This window comes from Stenella coeruleoalba (assembly GCF_951394435.1).
Source record: "Stenella coeruleoalba genome assembly, chromosome: 18".
In the NCBI taxonomy this organism is placed as follows: domain Eukaryota; kingdom Metazoa; phylum Chordata; class Mammalia; order Artiodactyla; family Delphinidae; genus Stenella; species Stenella coeruleoalba.
In genome coordinates, this window is record NC_137164.1 from 67,413,960 (window position 1) to 67,438,317 (window position 24,358).

General features: G+C 39.6%; 2 protein-coding genes across 11 annotated transcripts in view; both read left to right on the top strand.

Moving 5' to 3' along the window:
- Window positions 1-24,358, top strand: part of CLYBL (citramalyl-CoA lyase) — a 300,835-nt gene that overhangs the window by 228,284 nt on the left and 48,193 nt on the right. For 9 of the 10 annotated variants that reach the window (XR_013824823.1, XR_013824824.1, XR_013824825.1 and 6 more), the window contains exons 3-6: window positions 12,264-12,452; window positions 16,416-16,517; window positions 18,263-18,356; window positions 19,676-19,843. Coding sequence is in view for 5 of the 10 variants with exons in the window: in XM_079902842.1 (XP_079758968.1) it covers window positions 12,264-12,452; window positions 16,416-16,517; window positions 18,263-18,356; window positions 19,676-19,843 (553 nt within the window). In the remaining 5 variants the exon portion in view is untranslated. Of the gene's footprint in view, window positions 1-12,263; window positions 12,453-16,415; window positions 16,518-18,262; window positions 18,357-19,675; window positions 19,844-22,365; window positions 22,421-24,358 lie in introns of those variants that run through there. The other variant, XM_079902838.1, reaches the window with a different exon arrangement.
- Window positions 405-2,229, top strand: LOC307176750 (STING ER exit protein-like). Its single transcript, XM_079903153.1, has one exon. The coding sequence runs from the start codon at window positions 919-921 to the stop codon at window positions 1,585-1,587; it is 669 nt and encodes a 222-aa protein (XP_079759279.1). The 5' UTR covers window positions 405-918; the 3' UTR covers window positions 1,588-2,229.

The window sequence follows — 24,358 nt, forward strand, 5'->3', positions numbered from 1 at the left end:
TCTTCTCAGGAGTAGCTCCACAGTTCCCTATAGGTTTGGGTTTGAGGTCCCTCAGAGGCTCATGGGGTAGCCTGGCAAGGTCCTCAGAAAAAAAACCACAACAACACAAGACCTGTCATATATAGTTGAGGAAAATCCATTAGGAGCAGATGGGGAAAGGGCAAAGTGAAAGAGGAGCATGGCGGGGAGGTGGTGGATAAGGCCTTGGCAACAGGAAAGCTAAACACCAGCCAGTCACCAGTCAGGGGTGAGGGCAGAGCTGAGTGAAGAGGCTGATGGAAGTAAGCCCTTTCTTTCCACTTGAGTTTCCTCTTCCCAGGGAATTTTCATTGTATTTTGTTGAGAGATGAAGACTGAAACCACAAAATAAAAATATCACAAACCTCCCTATTGTATACAAATGAGTAGACCAGAAGTATATCAAGAGCCTAAATGTTGTTAGAATTAAAACTATAAAACTAGTAAAAGACGACATGTGTAAGTCTTCATAATGTTGGATTAGGCAATGATCTCAAAATGATAACAAAAGCACAAGCTACCAAAGAAAAAATAGATAAATTGGACTTCAGCAAAATTATAAATTTTGTGCATCATAGGACACTATCAAGAAAGTGAAATAAGGGCTTCCCTGGTGGTGCAGTGGTTGAGAGTCCGCCTGCCGATGCAGGGGACACAGGTTCATGCCCCGATACGGGAAGATGCCACATGCCGCGGAGCGGCTGGGCCCATGAGCCATGGCCGCTGAACCTGCGCGTCCGGAGCCTGTGCTCCGCAACGGGGAAGGCCACAACAGTGAGAGGCCCGCGTACGGCAAAAAAAAAAAAAAAAAAAAAAAAAAGGAAGTGAAATGAGGTGAATGACTTCATTTCCGCGTGACTCTTACTTTTGCCTTTATAATTTCCGGTGCTGCTCTGAGCTATGCCTAAAGTAGTTTCCCGGTCCGTAGTCTGCTCCGATACCCGGGATCGCGAGGAGTATGACGACGGCGAGAAGCCCCTTCACGTCTACTACTGTTTATGCGGCCAGATGGTCCTGGTGCTGGACTGTCAGGTGGAGAAATTGCCCGTGAGGCGCCGGGATCGGTCCCGTGTGATTGATGCTGCCAAACATGCCCACAAGTTTTGTAACACAGAAGACGAGGAGACTATGTATATTCGGAGGCCTGAAGGCATTGAACGACATTGCAGGAAGAAATGTGCAAAGTGCGGGCTGCCACTCTTCTACCAGTCCCAACCGAAGAATGCTCCTGTGACCTTCATTGTGGATGGAGCAGTAGTCAAGTTTGGCCAGGGTTTTGGGAAGACGAACATATATACTCAGAAACAAGAGCCTCCTAAGAAAGTGATGATGACGAAACGGACTAAAGACATGGGCAAGTTCAGCTCTGTCACTGTGTCCACTATTGATGAAGAGGAAGAGGAGATTGAGGCTAGAGAAGTTGCTGACTCGTATGCGCAGAATGCCAAGGTGATTGAGAAGCAGCTGGAGCGCAAAGGCATGAGTAAGAGGCGGCTGCAGGAGCTGGCTGAACCGGAAGCCAAGAAAGCGAAAATGAAGGGAACCTTGATTGACAACCAGTTCAAATAATCAGGACCTTTCCGTGAACCCAGACTGGAGGCAAGCATTTAGATAAGGAGGAAAAAGAGTGTTTTCTTGACTACATGGACTGGTTCCTACCTTTATGCCCCAGCAGAAGGCTTTACGTGACTTCCTAGTGATTCTCCTACATTCAGTGAGGTATTTTTTGCGGTGCGCGGGCCTCTCGCTGTTGTGGCCTCTCCCGCGGCGGGGCACAGGCTCCGGACGCGCAGGCTCAGCGGACATGGCTCACGGGCCCAGCCGCTCTGTGGCATGTGGGATCCTCCCAGAGCGGGGCACGAACCCGTGTCCCCTGCATCGGCAGGCGGACTCCCAACCACTGCGCCACCAGGGAAGCCCTCAGTGAGGTCTTTGAGTTCATCTGACCTGCTTTCTAGAGATGGATTTTTCTCAATCTTTCTGTGTATAGGTCTTCTGTACTATTTTTTGTCCATTTGATATAAACTTCTTCATCTGTGTAGAAGCTCTGTGAATAGATCAGTGCTTCAGTGTGTCTAGTTTCTAAAGGAGCTATTCTTATTCCTTCTTCAAAGTTAATAAAATGTTTAAAGATTTTTGAAATCTTGGCACAGGGATATCAGCTCGGTGCTTTGTGACCGCCTGGAGGGGTGGGATAGGGAGGGTGGGAGGGAGGGAGACGCAAGAGGGAAGAGATATGGGAACATATGTATATGTATAACTGATTCACTTTGTTATAAAGCAGAAACTAACACACCATTGTAAAGCAATTATACTCCAATGACGATGTTAAAAAAAAAAAAAGAAATGACACCGAGATAAAAGTTATCTGTTGACTGTCTTTTATTTCACATTTGCTATTTGTGGAGGAGTGTCATATACATAAATATTTAATGTCACACTGCTTCAGTGACATTAGTATGTAGTGTTTGTACCCATGTTTTTATCTGTTCACCTGTATTGCAAGGTGTTGGGACAGGAGGAGTGTTTTAGCCTCTTCGTATTATTTACATGGCTTGGGTGCTTAGTAGGCACCCAAGGCATGTATGTGAGGTGCTGCTGGGAAACAGTAGGGCATTTTTCTTTGCTTTTTTTCCCCCGATTTCTGAATTTGGAAGGAAAAGTAGGTTAGAGTGGGGTTAGATGTGAGCTAGCAAGAACTGGGAGAAGGAGGGGTGGGGGGGTCCTGGGAAAGCCTGGGGTGGGGCTGTGTGACCAGCTTCCCAGTTACTCTCCTGCATCCAGTGGGGGCTTTGCAACTGAGTCTTCCTCTCCACCTCATTTCCTGGTCCTCATGTTGAGAGATAATTAGGCATCGTGTGGATAAGCAACCATAACCTCCTCACAATTCCTTGACCACGACTCCAAACAATGACCTTTACCTTCACCCCCCTTTAGCCACAAACTCCTTGGATATCATCTGCACCACCTGTGAGAGCCAATACTCTGCTCTGACCACAGCCTCCTACCATTGCTGCTCTTTCATACTTACTTCCACTAAACCTGTTTTGTTTTGTTTTTAGATTTGAAGAGAGATTATTATTTTTTTCATTGAGGTATAGCTGATTTACAATATTGTGTTAGTTTCAGGTGTACGACAAAGTGATTTGGTTATACATACATATGTATATATATTTTTTCTATTCTTTTCCATTATAATTTCTTATAAGGTATTGAATATAGTTCCCTGTGCTATGCAGTAGGACCTTGTTGTTTATCTGTTTTATATATAGTAGTGTGCATCTGTTAACCCCATACTCCCAATTTATGCACCCACCCGCCCCCCTTTGGTACCCATAAGTTTGTTTTCTGTGTTTCTGAGTCTGCTTCTGTTTTGTAAACAAGTTCATTTGTACTATTTTTTAGATTCCACATATAAGTGATATAACATTTGTCTTTCTCTGCCTGGCTTCACTTAGTATGATAATCTCTAGGTCCATCCATGTTGCTGCAAATGGCATTATTTCATGCTTTTTTATGGATGAGTAATATTCCATTGTATATATGTACCACATCTTTGTTATCCATTCATGTGTCCATGGACATTTAGGTTGCTTCCATGTCTTGGCTATTGTTAACAGCGCTGCAGTGAACATTGGGGTGCATGTATCTTTTCAAATCATGATTTTCTCTAGATATATGCCCAGGAGTGGGATTGCTGGATCATATGGTAACTCTATTTTTAGTTTTTAAAGGAACCTCCATACTGTTTTCCACAGTGGCTGTAACTAATTTACATTCCTATACCCTCTCCAGCATTTATTATTTGTAGACTTTCTGATGATAGCCATTCTGATGGGTGTGGGGTGATACATCATTGTAATTTTGGTTTGCATTCCTCTAATAATTTTTGAGCATATTTTCATGTGCTTTTTGGCCATCTGTATGTCTTTTTTAAAGAAATGTCTATGTAAATATTCTGCCCATTTTTTTGATTGGGTTTGGATTTTTATTATTGAGTTGTATGAGCTGTTTATATATTTTGGAAATAAAGCCCTTGTTGGTCACATCATTTGCACATAAAAAAAAAAAAGAAAGTGAAATGATAGGGAATTCCCCAGTGGTTCAGTGGTTAAGACTCTGTGCTTTCATTGCCGAGGATGCAGGTTCGATCCCTGGTTGGGGAACTAAGATGCCACGAGCTGCATGGTGTGGCCAAAAAAAAAAAAGTGAAATGACAACCTACAGAAGGGGAGAAAATATTTGTGAATCATATATATCTGATACGGATTAAATATCTAGAATATATAAAGAACACTCATAACCCAACAACCAAAAGACAAACAACCCATTTTTTTTAAAATTTAGGACTAGAATAGACATTTCTCCAAAGAAGGTACAGATGGTCCCTGACTTACAATGGTTCACCTTTATGATGGTGCGAAAGCAGTACGCATTCAGTAGAAACCATACTTTGAGTACTGAATTTTGGTCTTTTCTTGGTCTAGTGTTATGTGGTCCGATCCTGTCTCGTGATGCTGGGCAGCAGCAGTGAACCACAGCTCCCATCAGCAATGTGATCACGAGGGTCAACAATCGATGCACTGGCAATCAGTCTCTACCCAGACAACCATTCAGTTTTTCACATTTAGGACAGTAGTCAATAAATTACGTGAGATATTCATGTTTAGATGACTTTGCGCAATTGTAAGCTAATATGTGTTCAGAGCACATTTAAGGTAGACTAGGCTGAGCTATAATGTTCAGTAGGTTAGGTGTATAAATGCATTTTCAGCTTATTATATTTTCAGCTTACAGTGTGTTTATCAGGACATGACTCCATCATAAGTCAAGGAAGATCTGTATACTGATGGCCAGTAAGCACATAAAAAGATGCTCAGCATCATTAATCATTAGAGAAATGCAAATCAAAACCACAACGAGATACCATATCACATCTACTGGGATGGCTATTATCAAAAACAAATAAAATGAAAAATAACAAGTGTTGGCAAGAGTGTGGAAAAATTTGGAACTCTGATACAGTGTTGGTGGGAAATGTAAAATGTGGTACAACCACTTTGGAAAACAGTTTGGCAGTTCTTCAAAAAGCTAAACATAGAATTACTAAATGGCCCAGCAATTCTACTCCTAGGTATATACCCAAAAGAACTGAAAACAGAGATTCAAAGAGCTACTTGTACTTGTATGCCAGTGTATCCACCCATACACATCCTGAGCCTTCTTAGTCCTTTGAATGAAAGCTGATTTGGCATTTTAATAAACCTGTGTTTTAAAGGATCTTTCATAATCAGCATATCAGAAACTTTGCTCTACCAAAATCTACAGTTTCAGAGTAAACAGAATGCCTAGAGTGTAATAACTTATGGGATGAAATCAATAAATGAACATTTTCCTCAATTTTATTGTGATAAAATATAAAGTTTACCATCTTAGCCATTTTTAAGTGTACCATTAAGTGGTTATTAAATATATTCACATTGTTGTCCTTTTGTAACTGGCTTATTTCACTTAGCATAATGTCTTCACTTAGCACAGCAGGTTTATCCATGTTGTAGCATGTGTCAGAATTTCCTTCCTTTTTAAACCTGAACAATATTCCATTGCACATATTTAACACATTTTGCTTATCCATTCTTCTGTCAGTGGACACTTGGTTTACTTCCACATTTTAGCTATTGTGAATAATGCTGCTATAAAAATGGGTGTACAAATAATTTCTTCGAGACCTGCTTTCAGCGCTTCTGGGTATATACCCAGAAGTGGAATTGCTGCATCATATGTTAATTCTATTTTTAATTTTTTTAATAAATTTATTTTACTTATTTATTTATTTTGGCTGCGTTGGGTCTTCGTTGCTGCTCAGGCTTTCTCTAGTTGCGGCGAGCAGGGCTACTCTTTGTTGTGGTGCGCGGGCTTCTCATTGAGGTGCCTTCCCTTGTTATGGAGCACGGGCTCTAGGCGCGCGGACTTCAGTAGTTGTGGCACGCGGGCTCTAGAGCGCAGGCTCAGTAGTTGCAGCGCACGGGCTTAGTTGCTCCGCGGCATGTGGGATCTTCCCTGACCAGGGCTCGAACCCATGTCCCCTGCACAGGCAGGCGGATTCTTAACCACTGCGCCACCAGAGAAGTCCCATTTTTAATTTTTTGAGGAACTGCCATGCTATTTTCTATAGCAGCTGCACCATTTTACATTCCCACCAACAGTGCACAAGGGTTCCAATTTCTCCACATCCTCTCCAACCCTTGTTTTTTTCTGTTTTTCTGACAGTAGCCATCCTAATGGGTGTTAAGTGGTGTCTCGTAGTTTTGACTTGCATTTCCCTAATGATTAATGATACTGAACATCTTTTCATGTGCTCATTGTCCATTTTTATATCTTCTTAGGAGAAATGTCTGTTCAAGTCCTGTGCCCATTTTTGAATTGTGGTGTTTGTTTTTTTGGTGCTGAGTTTTAGAAGTTCTATATATGTTCTGAATATATATTCCTTTATCAGACATATGATTTGCAAATATTTTCTCCCATTCTGTGGGTTGCCTTTTTACTCTGTTGAAAGTATCTTTTGATGCACAACATTTTAAATTTTTCATGAAGTTCAATTTATTTTTTCTTTTCTTACCAGTGCTTTTGGTGTTATTGATGAATGAAATTTTAACCAGTTAACTCATGGTATGTTCAATATTGCTGTAGGTTTTCTTTTTTCAAAAACAGGCAAACCAAGGGGCTTCCCTGGTGGTCCAGTGGTTAAAACTCTGTGCTTCCATTGCAGGGGGGCGTGGGTTCAATCCCTGGTCTGAGAACTAAGATCCCGCATGCCACACATGGTGCAGCCAAAAAAAAAAAAAAAAAAAAAGGTTAAAAAAAAAATAGGCAAACCAAGATTTTTGGGGGTTAGAAAACTCAACACTACCATCTTACCTAAAGAAACACTACCAGGTTGTAATAATCAGTGAGAATTTGGCTTTTTTTCTAATGCAGTAACTACAGCAGTCTCTGTGATTATAATACATTTTATACATTTGTAAGAAAAATACAGTAATTTTCTAATGATGACTTTGTCACAAGCACTTCTGTTTTTTAATATTAGTGTATAAAAAGAACTTATATGAAAAGGGAGATCCTTAAATGGAACAATACATCAGAACTTTTTATTTTAAACCAAACAATCTCAAAATTTTCAAAAAAAATAATTTTATATAGATGACAATATCAGGGCCTTTTGCCCATTCCAGTCCATGCTTATGACATCATTTTATGAGTCAGATGAAATCAAAGTGAGGTGAGATGGAAAAGACAGAATTCACTAGTGTTTTTGAGTATTTGCATGGCAATTTGCATGGCAAATTTGCATGGCAATTTGCCTTTTGTAGGATGAAAATAGTAATTGCTCATTTTTAAAAATCACAGAGGTTATGCATCTCCCCAGAGCCTAGAAAATATTCCGTACTTCTTAACTCCCAAGTCTTGTTTCGGCCGCACAGCTTTCTCACTGCTCCTGTTGCATTCAGGGTCGTCTTGGCGACTTCATCTGAAAACATTATATGTTATTAACATACAGGGTTTCGGGGTGGAGGTGGAAAAAGAGGAAGGTGTTAATTCAGATGTTATGAAACTGTAATAATGCTATTATTTAAGACACTTATTTGGGTATGTTTATACTTTGTAGTTTTATAAATAAGCCCAAGGGGCTCCTCCTGGTTGTCACAATCCTCCTTGAATCTCGTATCCTGTCTGTCTCTTCCTATCCGACAGTAGAATTGATGTCGCTCTAATCCCTGGAAGTTTGGAACTAATGAACTGACTGCTGAGCTGCTGCCACGGAGCTTGGTCCCAAACTATACTGTACTTCACACTCGATTTATTCTCCAGATGGCGAGACTGTGCCGCCCCGCCGCGAGGGACCACCTCTTCCACTGGAGTGTAAAAGTGGACGGATGTTGTTTTCTTTGCAGATTTGATCATTCTGAGCTAGAAACTTGCAAGGCTGATTAGTTATTAGCTTTAATGGGTGCCAATTGAACCAACGGCACGCATATTTTCTCCTTTAATTTCAGAGTCTGCAGGTCTCGGTGATGGTTGATTTATCCGCTTTCTTACGTCAGCAGAGCATGTCTCTTCCCCAGGTGATAAGAATCCGGTCTCTGAAATCATAGCACGCCTTGGTTCCTGGCCCAGAGTCACATAATACGGTGGCTTATGTATAAGGACAAGTTTATTAGCCACCGGTCCACTGCACTGAGCAGCCCATGGCACGAAGTATCAGTTGAATGTGGGAACTTTGGTAATACCACCTTTTAGGACCAGGGCCTGTGAAGAGTCTGACCTGTGCCAACTTTCTTTGTGGCCTTTGCAGAGCCCACCTCTGGAATCAAACATGCTACAAACACACAAAGGTAATTAGTCTCTGCAAAAGTCTCATGTAACTGTTGAGGAAGGCCTTGCATTCATTATTCTGTCTTTTCAGGTTGTCAGATTTTAGGAGGACAAGTTCGCCCTACACTGAGAAATGCTTACCAAGGCTGTCCTGCAGTGCTAACACATTTAGAGTGCAGTTCCTTCTCAACTCCATTTTGAACAACCTGTTTTGCTTCCAGAATGGAAGACCACCCCACCCCCCAAAAACAGTTGTTTTTGAGTGGCCTCTTTTTGCCTTCATTTCCTTTTCCTTCTTTCTCCAGGGAGCATTTACCTCCCAATAATCTCAGCAGATCACCTGGATAGCCCTTCTGAGAAGGTGGTGTCTGCCAGGCCGAGTCTTACTAATCCCCCTAATGAGATGGCACTTGGAAGGATGGTCAGGGCCAAACAAGAGCCAAAGAAAAAGAGAATGAAAGTGTGAAGGGAGCGAGGTGATGGAGATGAGAGAGATGTAAGAGACACGGTAGCAAGACGTAAGGCCTGTGATAGAGAGAGAACAGCATGAACAGAATTTCTTTCTTTTCACAACTGGTGGACTGTGGCTCTCTCTAGCTGAAGACCCAGAACTAAATTTAATTGTTCTTAGAAACTGCCTTCCTCTCACCCAACAGATGGCATGGGTGTGTTTGCTAGCATAGTAACATATTTCACCATTAAAATACCAAAAAGAAAAAAAAATCAACATGCTTGTTGGTTGGTGTAAATTCAGTGAAGTTGTTGGATATTTTGGGATACACAGCAGAGGGATGCACACTTCACTTATGTAAATTGTCACAAGCAACAGCCCGTTAATAAGGGTGTTGTATGGCAATATAACTCCAAAGCCATCATCTTTTTTTGGAAAGGTACAGAATGATGAAGTGGAAAGAGCTTGGTTTTAATTCTGAGCCAGAAAGAGGAAAAAAAGTCTAATAAAATGCTGAGTATTCACTGCTCATTATTACAGCATGAAAAGTACTAATCAGATTATGCCTAAAATTGGAATGGGGTACTTCATTTGCAGCCAATTTCACAAGGGCTGAATTTTACTAAGTAAACCGGAATGTGCTGAAACCATGGCAATCTGACTTTAGATAAAAATCACAAACAGGTTTAGAACATGAGCTTTGAACAAACAGTCCCCTTCGAATCCAAGTGACACAACTAAACAGCTTAGAGGTCTTCGAATCCAAGTGACACAACTAAACAGCTTAGAGATTTTGTTTGACACCAACATGAACAATTTAGGAAGCTGATGTTGCCAGGGATCCTGCGTCCTTGAGCGCACATGCAGATTAAACTAGAGGATGGAGGTGATGATTCAAATAACTCAAGTTTTTGGGGGCTTTTTTAATAAATTTATTTACTTATTTAATTATTCTTGGCTGCGTTGGGTCTTCGTTGCTGTGCGCGGGCTTTCTCTAGTTCCGGCGAGCAGGGGCTACTCTTGTTGCAGTGCGCAGGCTTCCCATTGCGGTGACTTCTCTTGCTGTGGAGCTTGGGCTCTAGGCACGCGGGCTCAGTAGTTGTGGTTCGCAGACTTAGTTGCTCCACGGCATGTGGGATCTTCCCGGACCAGGGCTCGACCCCGTGTCCGCTGCATTGACAGGAGGATTCTTAACCACTGCGCCACCAGGAAAGTCCCTCAAATAACTCAAGTTTTAAAATGCACTTCAGCCCAAATGATCTAGTTAGTTCCCTTCCATTTCCCGTACACTTTGTCCCAGCAGACCCTTTACAAGCCCGACCTGCCCTTGAAAGGAAACCTGGAAGTTGAAACTTTTCTGAGCTGAAGCCATCCCGGGTTTGTAGCTGTGCCAGGCTGCGTGGAGCATAGCACATCTTGGGTTCTTTGAGGCTATGGATCTAGATACACACAGGAAGCATTTCTCTCGACAGCTGTCGATGGCCTTGGAACCATACTACTGAGTTGATGAGTTGACTTCTGACCTTCACCTTCAGGATCTTCCTATCCTGTGGCTGCAGCGAGAGGGCATGACAGAGCAAGTGGATGCATTTTATTGCTGTGGGACAGCCCACAGCAAGGTGTGGAACCAAGCCACTGTTGGCTGCATCCTTCCTCACTTTAGCTGGCATGAGCTCTCTCTTGCTTTTGTCTAAGCTTGGCATAATTATTGGCAGTCAGAGCTCAGTAAATCAGGAAAGGACTCCACAGAGCTGTCTCAGACTGCTCCTATGTACTCTGCGTCCATCCGACTTGACAACTCTAAGCTGGTTTCCTCACACTGCTTAACTCAGACCACATTTGGAGGCCTTCCCTGCTTCTACCCGGTCATAGACCTACATCCGCCTGGTTTAAATCTACTGTCTTGGCTTGTCTCCTTGATTGGACTTCAACTCAATATTGGCTCAAATAATTATTTTTTCTCTCTGCTTTGGTTTATTATTTTCCTAGATAACAACTGCTATCCAAATGGCCATATATTGTTAAGACCTTTTTTTTCAAACTACATTCATCAACAGTGAGAAGCTTTAAAGTTTTATTAGTATCATAAAAACCCTTCCCAAATGAAACTACTTTTGATAAGTGTTCATTCTGACCATGAGAATTTGTTGAGGGCTGTTGGCAAGTTGGAGGAATTTGATTTTGAAACTGAAATTGGCAGGAAGTAATGACCTCAAGGGCTTTCTTTCCCTTGATTCCTGCCCCCACGCCCCAAGTGCACTCCTCTCTCCCCAACCCCTGTCCCCGCTTCATCACCCCAACGCAAAGCCAATAAATAACATGTTTGGTTTTATATAGTTTTTCTGGGGACAATTCAAATACTGAATCAGACTTTCAACCTTTCAGCTTTTCTTAACTGTGGAGCAAAGCCTGCCAAATCAAAGAAAAAAATGTATTTGTCTACCACTTCATGAAGGGATTTCTTGGTGATATTATTGCCTTCCATCTGAATAAGCTAGAGCTTTTTTGTAGTGTGAAGTGTCATTTTCCTGTGAGTGCCTTCTTAATTGAATGTTAAGATTCAACTCAGTTGCAAAAAAATTTTTAAGTGAATAAAAAAAGCATGACGCATGTGGAAAGAGAAAAACAAATCCTTATTTTTTTCCCTAATGTGAATATGCTGGCAGTCAAGACTACCATTAATCCATAAATTATCTAGTTTCTTGTATTTATTCAATGAGAAAATGCAGGTAGAGCACTTAGCACCATGCCTGGTGCTTAGTAAATGCTCAATAAATGTTACCTATTAGTTATTTTACCTTTCCAATGGGAAAGTAATGCTAATGCGCAAAATGAGAACACTATTTATTTATTTATAAATTTATTAATTTATTTTTGGCTGCGTTAGGTCTTCGTGGCTGCACACAGGCTTTCTCTAGTTGTGGCGAGCGGGGGCTACTCTTCGTTGCAGTGCACAGGCTTCTCTTGTTGCGGAGCACAGGCTCTAGGCGCACAGGCTTCAGTAGTTGTGGCTCACAGGCTCTAGAGTGCAGGCTCCGTAGTTGTGGCACACGGGCTTAGTGGCTCCGCGGCATGTGGGATCTTCCCGGACCAGGGATCAAACCCATGTCCCCTGCAGTGGCAGGCAGATTCTTAACCAGTGTGTTACCAGGGAAGTCCTGAGACCACTATTTAGAGTTTCACCAACATGCATTACAATGGCTTTCATCTCTGCTATAGTCATCTCGAGTGAAGTCTGGAAATCAGTCACTTGCCCATCGGACTGGACAATTCATTTCAAATACCAGCTATTTGGTGGACATAGTAGACATCGTAATGGTGCTCAGACTCTCCATCCACATAAGAGTTTCACAGACAGTTTGATTGTGTTTCTTCTCAATGATAAATAAACTTAGGAGTTACATTTTATCTACACTCATAGGATGAAGCTCGATTGAGAATAGTAAAAACTCTTGAAGACTTTGATCTGGGCCCAACTGAAAAGTGTGTAAGAATCAACTCAGTGTCCAGTGGTCTGGCCGAAGAAGACCTGCAGGCCCTTCTGCGGTCCCGGGTCCTTCCTTCCAGCCTGATGCTCCCGAAGGTAGAAGATCCTGAAGAAATCCAGTGGGTGAGTAGCTCATGCTTTGCTTTAATTAAAGACTCAGGAGAGGCTAACAAGGAGTAGCAGAAAGGAAGGATTTGGGTGCTGCAGGTTTTGAAAATGCATACACAGAGCCGAGAGAAAGGGAACTGAGAAAAAGGAGCAGGTCCCAAAGACCATTTCCTGCACACAAGGAGAACCTGGCTTTGCCTAAGTGTTCACTGGAACAGCTCTGCACTTGAAATGATGCTTCTGCTGCCTTAACAGGTCTGTGGTTTAGACAGAACAGCCTCCTCCAGAGCAGCCCCTGGAAACCAGCTTACCTGAGACTACACCCGGCCAGGCCCTAACCCTCCACCTGGAAGAGCAGTGATTTGCATACCTCTTAGGCAGATTCATTTGAAGTCATCAGAGACAGTGAAAGCACATTAGCTGCAAAGGAAAAAATGAACCTAGAGGAGGAGAGGAAAAGGTCACTCCTTGGGGCAACTATAGGAAAAGACAGGAAGCTTTTAACTAGTGGTTTTAATTAGCACAGATATTATTTCCTGAACAGTTTTCTAGTTCATCCTTTTTAAATTGCTGACAGGTGTGTTTGTTTCATGACAGACTTTTCAGCCAATAAACCCTTGGCATGTCAAATTACTTAAGAAAACTTTGAAATGGGCCTAATTATACTATGATTGTTTTAATTGTTAAAGTGGGGTGGAGGTTGGAGGGTGAGGCTAGATTTTATTTAGGGGCTGCAGTGATTCTGCAGATCTCTGCCGAATACAGTCGGTTCCACTGTGCCACTCCTGAGAGGAGGGCCCGTGGCACCCAGGTGCTGGAAGCATGGTAAGGGCGTGTGGACTTTGATTTGTGATTTTGATGCCACATCTAGGGTGATCCCTAAGTCTATGGCTACAACTGTAGCAATATGCCGAGTTCTAGTTGTGGCACCCAAATACATTGCTCACCTTTTCCGTGTATGTAGCTATGTTGGCTCTGTGCTTTCCAGTGCCATGGCTGCCTGCCACATGTGGCTAGGGAGCGCTTGAAATGTGGCCAGTCCAAATTGAGATGCGCTGTAAGATACACGGGACTTTGAAGACTTCATAGCACCCTCCCCCGAAAAAAGAATGTAAATTATCTCAATAATTTTTATGTTGGTTACATGTTGAAATGATAATATTTCAGATATATTGGGTTGAATAAACCTCTTATTAAAATTAAATTCACCATCTGTTTCATCTTACTCTTTTAATGTAGCTACTAGAAAGTTTAGAATTACACATGTAGCTACCATTATTTTTCTGTCCATCAGCTCTGCATTGGTGTCTTCCTGAAGACCTTCGTTCAAGGTCCCATATTTACTTTCAAAACTGGAGCTCTTCTCAGCAAGGTCACCCCTCAGGAGCTGGGAGATCCTAGTGATAGCAGGTTAATGTTCTCAAGAGTTCCTGCCCCATTCAAATGTGTCTTAAGTTGATTGAAATGGAATCTGAAGTCACTGTTCCCTTTTGGTTTCATAGTTAGTGCCTATTTATCACCGTTATTACCCCTCATTTGAGAGGGGAGTGCTCACCCCGGCCTTCAGCTAAGGCCTCTGTTCGCTGTTTTAAATCCTTGGATGTGAGGAACATACCGAAATCTAAATAGGATTTCTAGTTAACAGAAGTCTTTTGGGCTGTTTATTTTTTCCTCTCCGTTTGTATTTATGTGAAGCATAAAACCCAGAGCCTGATGCACAACTGAAAGATGGGCTTCCTTGTTTTCTTTTGTGTGAGAATCTCTTGCTGGCCTTTTGTCGCTAGTGTGGGTTCTTGTTTGACTGGCACGGCTTATTGGACTATAACAAGCGTGACTCGGCCTCCTTTGTCGTGGGACAATTCTCCCACAAATCCCGAACAGGGTGCATTCTTCCAACACACTATTGGGTGTGCACTGGAATTGAAAGAATTGCTGAGCCCTGCTACTTCATCTCCTCCCCAATCTCTTTGTGATTTTCCCCCTTCTTTTCCTCCCCCCACGCCCCCAGTCCCCTCCACCTCCCTGAAATGAACACTTTACCAGGCCGGAAACATTTAATCGTCTCCTTTTGAAAAAATTAATTGAAACTTCTCCACTAGTTACCTTTTGTGTTAGTACTTAATGCAATTTTTTAAGAAAGAAGGGGAGGAGGAGGAGGAGGATGGGCTAGAATGTTTAATTTTTAAATATGCCCCTATTGCCTTAAAAACAAAAGGCGTTAGAGATTTTTTACACTAGGAACAGGGATATTCCCTGTTGTAAAGGATATTGTAAAGGATTTACCTAGTTTTCAGCTCTACAGTTTTTGGGGTTATAACCATTATCACAAAGAATGGGGCAAGTAACATTGCAAGTTTTCCTTTTTTTAACAAGAAAAACAAAATTCCTCCAGTGCACAGGTAACACCAAAATCACTAATATTTTACCACCCGTTTTCTAGATTAAATGTGCCATAAGTTAGGTTTTATTTTCATTTTCGTGGAATACTATACATTTTGTCCCCTGAAACTGTAGCCTTCTCTTCCTTCTTGCTATTTTGGTTGAGTTATTCCTTCCCTTGTAAAGTTGCTAAGGAGGCGATGATCATGGTGTCGAGGAAGGGAGGGGCAGCGGGAGCAACTGGGAATAATTCTTCATTACTGAAAGCTGTGATTTATTTTAGCCTAATTGTAAAGTTACTGCAAATCGCTCAAAAGCTTTTTAAAGATCCCAGTGATTAGATTTTTTTTGGTTGGGGAGGGAGGTGCTGCACGGGCAGTGGGGGGGGGCAGCTAAAAGGGGAAATAACACCTCTAATCCTGCTTCTGGTAAATAGGCTGCCAGCCTTTAAAATGAGTTTCCTTTCTATTAGTCAGAATATTATGCTAAGCCTTAAGCATTAGTTTTTTTATGTTGCCATAGCAGCCCTATTCCTGCAGGGTGGTGACCTGCGATGATTACAGTACAAAGCTTATAGGGTCTTGAAACCCCCTTTGAAGATGAAAAGTCTTTGATGGTTTATATTTATGCAAATCTCTTAGATATGATTTACCCAACTGAGACTGAATGGAGAGATGATTAAAATTCCCTTTTCCTTTGATATCCATTAATGGCTGAATATTCCTTAAATTTAAAATGGATATATATGTTTTTATCTTTATTTACAAAAATAGTTTTTTCGTACCTGTGTGTTTTTTCTAATCTCCCCACATCTTATTAGATCTAGATAGACATAATAGATTTACAATTTAGAGTGTGGTGGGTTTTTTTTTTTCTCCTTTGAAAGGGGTGGGGGGGAGATCTGTGCAAGAGCTTTTGTATGTTTCCAGATGATAGATTTTGGAATTTGGGCTACCCCACTGGCAGCACAGAGCTAGCTGTGAACTGGTCTCATGGAAAAAATTGGCGAGCTTTGGTCTTCAAAGAATTAAACTTCCTTTTTAAGGTCTTCCTAGGTAAGCTAAAAAATTATGAAGAAAAACCTCCGAACAAAGGGTAGTGTTGCTATAATGAATAATATGGATTCCACGTAGAAGGCTTCTGAACAGTTACACCGATGTCTGTGCAGGGTCCGAAACAAAACCAGAATGGCAGGTAGAGCAAGACTTCATTGTTTTAGGGGCCTGCCACATGCACTGAACGAAGGGAAGGCGAGAGGCCTTAAGTAAAAACCTTTTCAAGGAAAGCATTTAAACTTGAGAATCTCTCCTTCCACCTCTTAACTCCTAGGCCTCAAATTGCGCCTTCAGAAAAAAAAACAATTTTTAATGCTTGAGGTTTTACTATTTAGTTTGCTGGGAACTTTGTTACCTTTTCTCTTTGGTCTTTCCTCTGTTTTTTCCGTTTTTTTTTTTTTTTTTTTTTTATTCTTTGTGTGGATGAAAGAGGCTGGGATATTACTTCCTCAGGTCAAAGACTTAAATACTACTTCTATTCTACAGTTCAATGATTGTACATTTTTTTTCCCCCACTAGTCACCTATGACACTTTTTATTCTAGTTTTCAGACAAATTTTCATTCTACTTACAAGGCCGAAAACTTGAACAACCTATGAATTTAATCCCTTTTGTGGAAACTGCAATGGGTTTGCTCAATTTTAAGGTAAGGAAACCATAATGTGGCTAGTAAGTTAGTATTTTATTTATTACCTAAAGAGAACTTTTGTTTTCAATTTTAACATCTACTTAAAATATTTTTCTAGAAAGATTTATAAGCAAAGTAAACCTTGAGCACCATTTATTATCTGTAATAACCAAAACCAGGCTGTGAGCATCTTAGAAAACAAAGAAATAGACGCAGTAGCAAGGAAAAACTTCCTCGTCCTAAATATTTAAATGAAATATTTATATATTCCTGGCATTAATTTTAATTAAATAATCACTATATAAATTTTTGCTGTGAATTATTACATTTATCGAATAAACGTACATGAACATTTGTCACCCTTACGAATTAACTTTCAATTATTCTTTTGTAACAATTGCCTTTTATTGGGAAATTATCAGGCCTCTTTGTAGCAACATAATCTATAATGTCTAATACATAAGATTACTATTTTTGAGTTAGTATACACACTAATTTGTACTATATTATTTCAGTTTGCCACATTAGAACATAAAATATTTCCTAATATACATTCAGGAAGATTAGCTGAGCCAAGCATTGTCACCATTGTATGGCTGCATTAAACTATTTGCCTTAACGAATTCATAGCTAGCTTGTTTCTTCCTCTTTATCAGTGGCCATTTAAATTGTTTTCCAAAATATACCTCATGTTCCACCTGACCTGTGAACATCATCACTGTAGTACCCCATGACAAGGGCAGGAGAGAAGAAATACCTAAAAACAAAAACAGATAGTTGAACTGTACTGGAGAGATAATATGTGAGCAAAGGCTCCGAGAGGAAACTTTGAGAGACCTACTGGCCTATGCAGGAGGGGCAGAGTGCAAATGTTTGGGGAGCTGCTTCAGGCCTCGTGATCAGCATGTTTACACCACTAAGCACAAATCCTTCCAGCCTGCCCTAGAATTCTGAGAATATAGTCAACGCATATTTCTTAGATGCAACTAGATTCATACAGTGATTTCATTTTAAGCGCTGCTTTGCCATTTTATTCATAATACACTTAGAAGCACTCACAGCCCCTGAAATTAATCAACAGTGTCCTCACCGGTTCCTCATGTCCTCCCCACCCACATATGTTAGCATGCTTTCTCTCCACCTTTGCAGCATCACAGTCCTGTCTAAGATGACTGTTATTCATCTTTAATTTCACAGAGAAATGTCCAAGTTGCTTATTCATACATCTTGGATGACTTATTGCATTTTTATTTTCCCCTCTGGAGTTGTAGATTTTTGTATTGTTTGTCTTTAATCCTGAGACCATTTACTAAGAAATCTTGATCCCAATGCAAATAATCCAATTAGTTTGATTTTTAAATTCTTTCCTTTTCTCCTGTGGTTTTATGTTTATTGTTGGAGGGTCTCTTAAAGCAAAAACAAATTTTGGAAGAACAGAAATAACTTACAGTCCAATCAAAATGAGTTAACTTGAAAGTTTCTCTAAAGATTGGATGAACTAAAACTTGAACATTATAAATGTATTAATATATGCTACTAACTATATTAATATAATCCATTAAGCAAAGCAAATATATGCAACATACTTACTTTGGACAATATTAAATACCTTTTGAAAGGGGTGAATTGGGGCTGCATTTTCAGGACTGCTTTCAGCTAAACTGTGTTAAGAGGTGGACCTTTCTGTTACTGAAATATACCATGCTGCTTCTCTCTAATGGGTGCATTTCTGTGAGCTCTGGTTCTGTTCTGCTCTTTTACAGGCAGTGTGTGAAGAAGCACTAAAGAACGGGCCTCAAGTGGGTCTTTTTCTAGATGCAGTCGTTTTTGGAGGAGAAGACTTTCGCGCCAGCATAGGTGTCAAAGACATGTTTCTCTTCTCATTCTCTCTGTGCATATGTGTATATATTTTTTCTTTGCCCCTTCAAGAATGGGCATTTACATGACAATATATATTTGCCGACCATGACAATGGTTTTTCAGCTGAATGGGCAATACTTCCTGATAATTTAGGGCACCTCATAGCTGTCCTTCTTCCAGAACACTACATCATCACTTCCGTTCATTTATAAAATAACTAATAAAAAGCCTGTCGTAGCCTCAGACATGTTCAGGCATATATGACGTCTACTGTGTTCATAATAACTACATTATGTGAACAGCCTCTCTGTTGCTTAAATGTGTTGTTTTTCCATCAGCCAGATGGCTATCTAGGCTTCTAACACAAATTTAAGGCAGTTTCACATTGCTTTGATGAATCATTTTCTACATTAAATGAAGTATGTAAAAATTTTAAATAGATCTTAAATTCCCCCTAAAATATATTTCAGAACCCCTTTATTATGAAATATTTATTGAGATAGTATGCTTGTTTTCACCGATCTTCCCCATCCCTTGGGCACTATGTCTTTGGTCTGGGTGCATGTATAACTAACTAGAGGCTGTGAGTGCATCTAGAAAAGAGGCCAAGGCCACAAAGTGTTTTCAGAGCACCACTCCCAGTGACCTGAATGCAAGAGCTTTCCCTGAGCAGTGATATGGTCCAAATATAAACAGTGACAGTTACCCCACTCCTGGGGGAAAAAGAGGAACCAGTCTTTCCAGGAGACTTTTGTGTATCCAGCAGCTCAGTGGACACTTTCTGCCTCCCTCAAAATCAGCGTCCTTGCGTTCCCCCAAGCTCCCCTTCCACACCCTGAAGCTGCAGTATTTGGCTCAGAACCTGTTATGACATGGCATTACAACCACAGCACACGAATTCTGTGCTCAGTGACGGAAGTTAACTATTTCCACGCACAGCTGTTTGGCTACCTTTTATGGTGCTATCTTTGGACTGACACTTTCTGAGCAATGGCAAGAAGGAAAAAATACACCAGGAGTCCTTTGTGACCTATCAAGTCATTTGTGTCTAGCTCCTGAGATAGGGAAGGGGGGCTTTTCTTAATGCACGTGCAAGTAACTACACGAAAAGATGCCTTGCAAGATAAAGAGACACATGTGGGATTTAACTCTGCCTCCACATAGCCCTCTCTTCATTTATATTTGAATCATCATTTCGCTAGGGAGAAATCCCCAGGAAAACAGAGATGTCTTTACAAACGGCGTTTTTATAATAGATATCTAGGTCCAGTTTCCAAAGTTAAAGTCTCCTTTCTCAGTCAACGTTCTGTTTTCAGGTGCAACAAGTAGTAAGGAAACCCAAGATATTCTCTACGCCCGACAAAAGATTATTGTTGTAGCAAAGGCCTTTGGTCTGCAGGCCATAGACCTGGTGTACATCGACTTCCAGGATGGAGAGGGGCTTCTCAAGCAGTCGAGAGAAGGAGCTGCAATGGGATTTACTGGTATGATTCTTGATAATATCTTAGAAAGCAGTATCTAGATTAAGCAAACATTCCAGAAAAACAGAAATTTAACCAGGAACTGGTGTTTCTAATGTAGCCAGGTGTCTCATATACTTATTCCATTATTTGAAACATGAAAAAGTTATCCAGGACCAGAACCTGCCAAACAAATTATCATGTTTGTCTTTGGCTCCACAAGTCAAAAAATAAAGCACTCGTTTTAGTTTCTTCTAATATTACTTACCAGTTTTTTCTGTCCTCTTAAGTATTTTGTTGCAGTTTTTGCTGACACGAGGGGAGGGATGAGGCCATTTTAGAAGTGTTTTTGAGGGAACTGCCATAGAATTTGAGTTGATGGGGAGAAAAAAATTTCCTCAGATATTCAAAATATTAATTTATTTCTGAAAAAAATTTAGTGGTATCTTCTTTGTTTTTTTTTTTTAAACTCATAACTAGCTTTTTATTCTTCTGGCACTTCAAGCCCCTCCTTACTCTCCCATCCCCCAGTAAGTGTCTGTGCACCTGGTGACACCTATGGGCATTGACTGGCACTAAGATCAGCGGGTCCTCGAAATCCTGTCCTGGAGAACAGGCAGATATCTGTTGATTGGTGTGCCCAGTCACTCAGATACCCAGGAGCCCAGGGAGCAACCGAAAATTGTATTTTTGCAACAGAAATCTATTTTTTGAAAAACCACAATACGATTCTGTACACAAACACATGTCAGCAGTTGCACACACACACACACACACACACACACACACACACACACGTACACAACCATGGGTAAAAAACACCATAAGCTCTTTTATTCTTATTTGTTCTCCTGCTGCAAGTTCTAAGGATATCCTGATCAGAGATGCACCCAAAAAATAAGGAAAAGAGACAAGCATCCATGCTATTCCTTTTGTAAATATTTTTGCAATGTGTTCATTTAGAGGTTAATGAAAGAAACATTTCATAAAGTGACCTTCAGTGTAAAAGATACCTTCGTGGATGTTAATTTAACCCAAAGTAAAATTGAAAAACCATTTTAGTGTTATAGTAGAATTAAATAATGCTCTGACCTTTGTGTTTGTGTCTTTAACATAAAGAGTTAAAATGTGATTCCCCCAATTTGTTAAATAAATAAGTAAATGTCTATTATAGAGAAATATTTCTCAATCATCTGAACTATTAATAAATGAATCCTCCCTACATTTAGTAGTGACTGAGAAAGAAAGAGTCCCTCCACTGAATCCCTGGCGTTGTCCTTGTCTCTGTGCCTGTGACACCTGCCTCCTTCCAATGACCTGTTAGGATGTGGCCCAAATGGAAAAGTTGGAGAAAAACTCCATGAAATCTATCTAACAGACCCCGATGTTGTTGGTCTAAAATATGTGGCTTTGGCTGCCAAGCAGCCAGATGTTGCTCTGAAATGGGCACTAATACAATAAAAAATAGAAAACACTAAATTGATGGGGGCCTCTCTCACCATCACTCAGGATAACCTGGGTGTCCTCTGCTTCCTCTGGGGTAAATGTTTGCTCCAGAACTTATAAGGGAGTTTGAGAGTTTCTCCAAGAGACGGGACTGAATTAAATTGGTCCCTAATTCAATCGTAGAAGACAAGTTATTGCAAATCAGATTTAAATTTCTAGACTGTGCCCAACTCAGCATGAGGAGCTTACGGACTTGGCACTATTGTTTCTCAACAACAGGGAGTATTAAATCAGAAACAAAATGGAAGTGGGAGGGAGAGGGGAGAGGATGAGGAGGCACGGAGGGTACAGTGCCCGTTACATATTCAAGTGAACTAGTCAGTAAAGGAGGAAGCTAAACTTCAGAGCCATTTTGCAATTTTTAGAAAGGTCTTTATTGTCCCAATTATATTTCTATACACCAAGAAAAGGTAATTAGTCTGATAATAAGATAGATTATTTGTAGTATTTTTAAACAATAAATGCTTTAATGAGTATTTTAGACCACTCACGATCTGCTTGTCCTAATTATTTGTCATTTAATTGCCATACTTGGGGCTTTGCGCAAGAAGGGAGAAAAGGAAGGAAAGAAGGAAGGAAAGAAAGGGGAAGGAAGGAAGGAGGGGAAGAAAGAAGGAGAGCTACACACCCTATCTGAAGCAAGTGGTTGAAAGTTTTAAAATTCAATAAAGTATTATGTTATCCATAACACTGATAAGGATCTGTGCTAATAAGGATTTTCTCGACTTTTAAAAATTAGATATTTTTTAATGAGTTGTAGGTTTTTTGAAACTTAGCCATGTAACAAACAGCTGGTTACAGTTTCTTTTCTGTATTCATTGTTTCATGAGGCCACAATCCATGTAAATTGATTTTAAATCAATGCATTGGCTGTATAAATGACTATTAACTTTAGGAATTATTTTTATAAAAAGAAACCAAAAATAAATCTTAGAATAAAGCTTTAACAGCCTACTTAGTCATCACAGTTATTCTAGTACTACATGCTGAGAAGAAAGATTATAAATATGAAGCACTATAGGTTTTCTTCTTTTTTGCAGTCTTTTGTAGAAGACAAAAATGACACCATCATACAGTTACCTAAAAGATTTGACAGGTATTGATTTAAAGCACGATATATCAAGTGGTACTGTAAAAAGGATTTCATGGTCATAAATTTTAATGTCTTCCAATTTTGCACCCTCTCAGTAACTTGTCAATAACAGCTCTTCTGTATAAAATACTTGCTTTGCTCCCACATGGCATTAAAGTCTGATGTTCAGTTGTTGGGATATATAAGATTTGACGAAAGATAACTTCACATATGGAGGTTCATAAATTTCTAAAACCTAACACATATCTTAAAATTAGCCTCAGTACCAAAATATGGCTACTTAAAAGCCATCATTAGTTTCACAGCATTGTAAATAGTTTATGTTTGCTTCTCAATTTATAGTGTCTGTACCAAGAAGTTCCCATGAAATCTGGCTTTTTACACATTAGTGTAAATTATGTACATAAATTATAAAATTCAGGACTAACGATTAGTACAAAATGACTACCAGAACTGACATCCTTTATTAATAATATTGTAACAACTGTTAGATTGCTTAAATATAATTTCAATATCTACTATTGAAAAAAGTCTCATTTGTCATCATTGATGTTATTTGTTCCCAGAAATTATTCCTCAAATAATTTAAAGCATCTTTATTTATATAAGATTTTAATGTTTTATTAGTATGCTGACAGATAATGAAATAGCAACATGAGGATGTTTTAATTATGCTACTGTAAAGAAAAGATATTGTTATATTTATTTACTTAAACTCTTTTTCATGAAATAGTAAAAAAATTTTTTTAGAAACATTGTTCTTTTTTCTATTTGACAGAATAATGATAGTAACAGGAATGCACCTTTAATAAAACATCAAGGATATAATTTGTACTGGCTGTATGTTAAAGCAGCTATTTCAAAAGCAAAGCAAATTGATATGCCAACAAATATACTTAGCAGAGTAAATTATCATTAAGTGTACATTCATTTTTAAAGAACCAAATATGTCTGTAATTTTATCATATAATAAAATATAATCTCATCATTATTATAACATTAAAGTATGTTGCATTTTATCAATGACCTGATTAGATTCCACTCTTCCCTGATTGTTAAATTGTTTTTTTAATGACTACATGATTTCATAGAATCCTGTGACTCTTATCTTTGTATAATGTTTTAATTTAAGATTCCTTTTTAAAGCTTTTTTAAAACCGTTACTACAGAAATAAGATTTCTTCTGGGGTGTCTAAGCATCTGTATAAAGGAGAAATATCCAATCTTCATTCCATAAGCAAAAAGGGAAAATCTGAGGGGGTTTTTTTTGGTTAGAGAAACTTTATGTAATTTTTTATTTAAACATTTTTAAATGGAGTAATCTAGAGATCACAGTGTTCAAATCTGCCTTCTGTTTTACTATACTGAATAAAATTTTTTTCATTGAAATCCAATTTTCTATTAGTGGTTAGAAGGGATACACTAAGTTCATCTGAAAGAAAGAAAATTGAATGTATTATTGTAAGACACTATTGATATTAATATAGTTGTAATGTCTGCTTCTGTAAGCTTTATGAAAACCAACAGACCACTTTTAAAAGAAATCATGGAAGATGGGGTAATGGTACAGAATAAGCAAAAGACAACTTGCAGAATTGGAAAGAATTAACATGTAATTTTTTTCTACTTTAACTCAAAATAATCACTTTAATTTGCAGACATTATCCTTTTAAAGTTCCAGCCAAGCAGTTATTCAACGAGCTGCCTGGTCAATCCACCTGTAACTAAAAATGAGAGATTATCTGCTCTAAGATGGCATTTCTATAGGATCGGAAACACAATTACTCCCATTGTTGTATTTGTTCTTATGGGGTATTCTGGAAAAGCCTGCCTGATTGTGTTATTTTCTTTTTAAAAAGTTCTAAAAATAATTAGTTATTTTACATACAGACTGTAAGGCATTCAGGAGACTGGCGTGGTTGAGACATTTTGTTTGAACA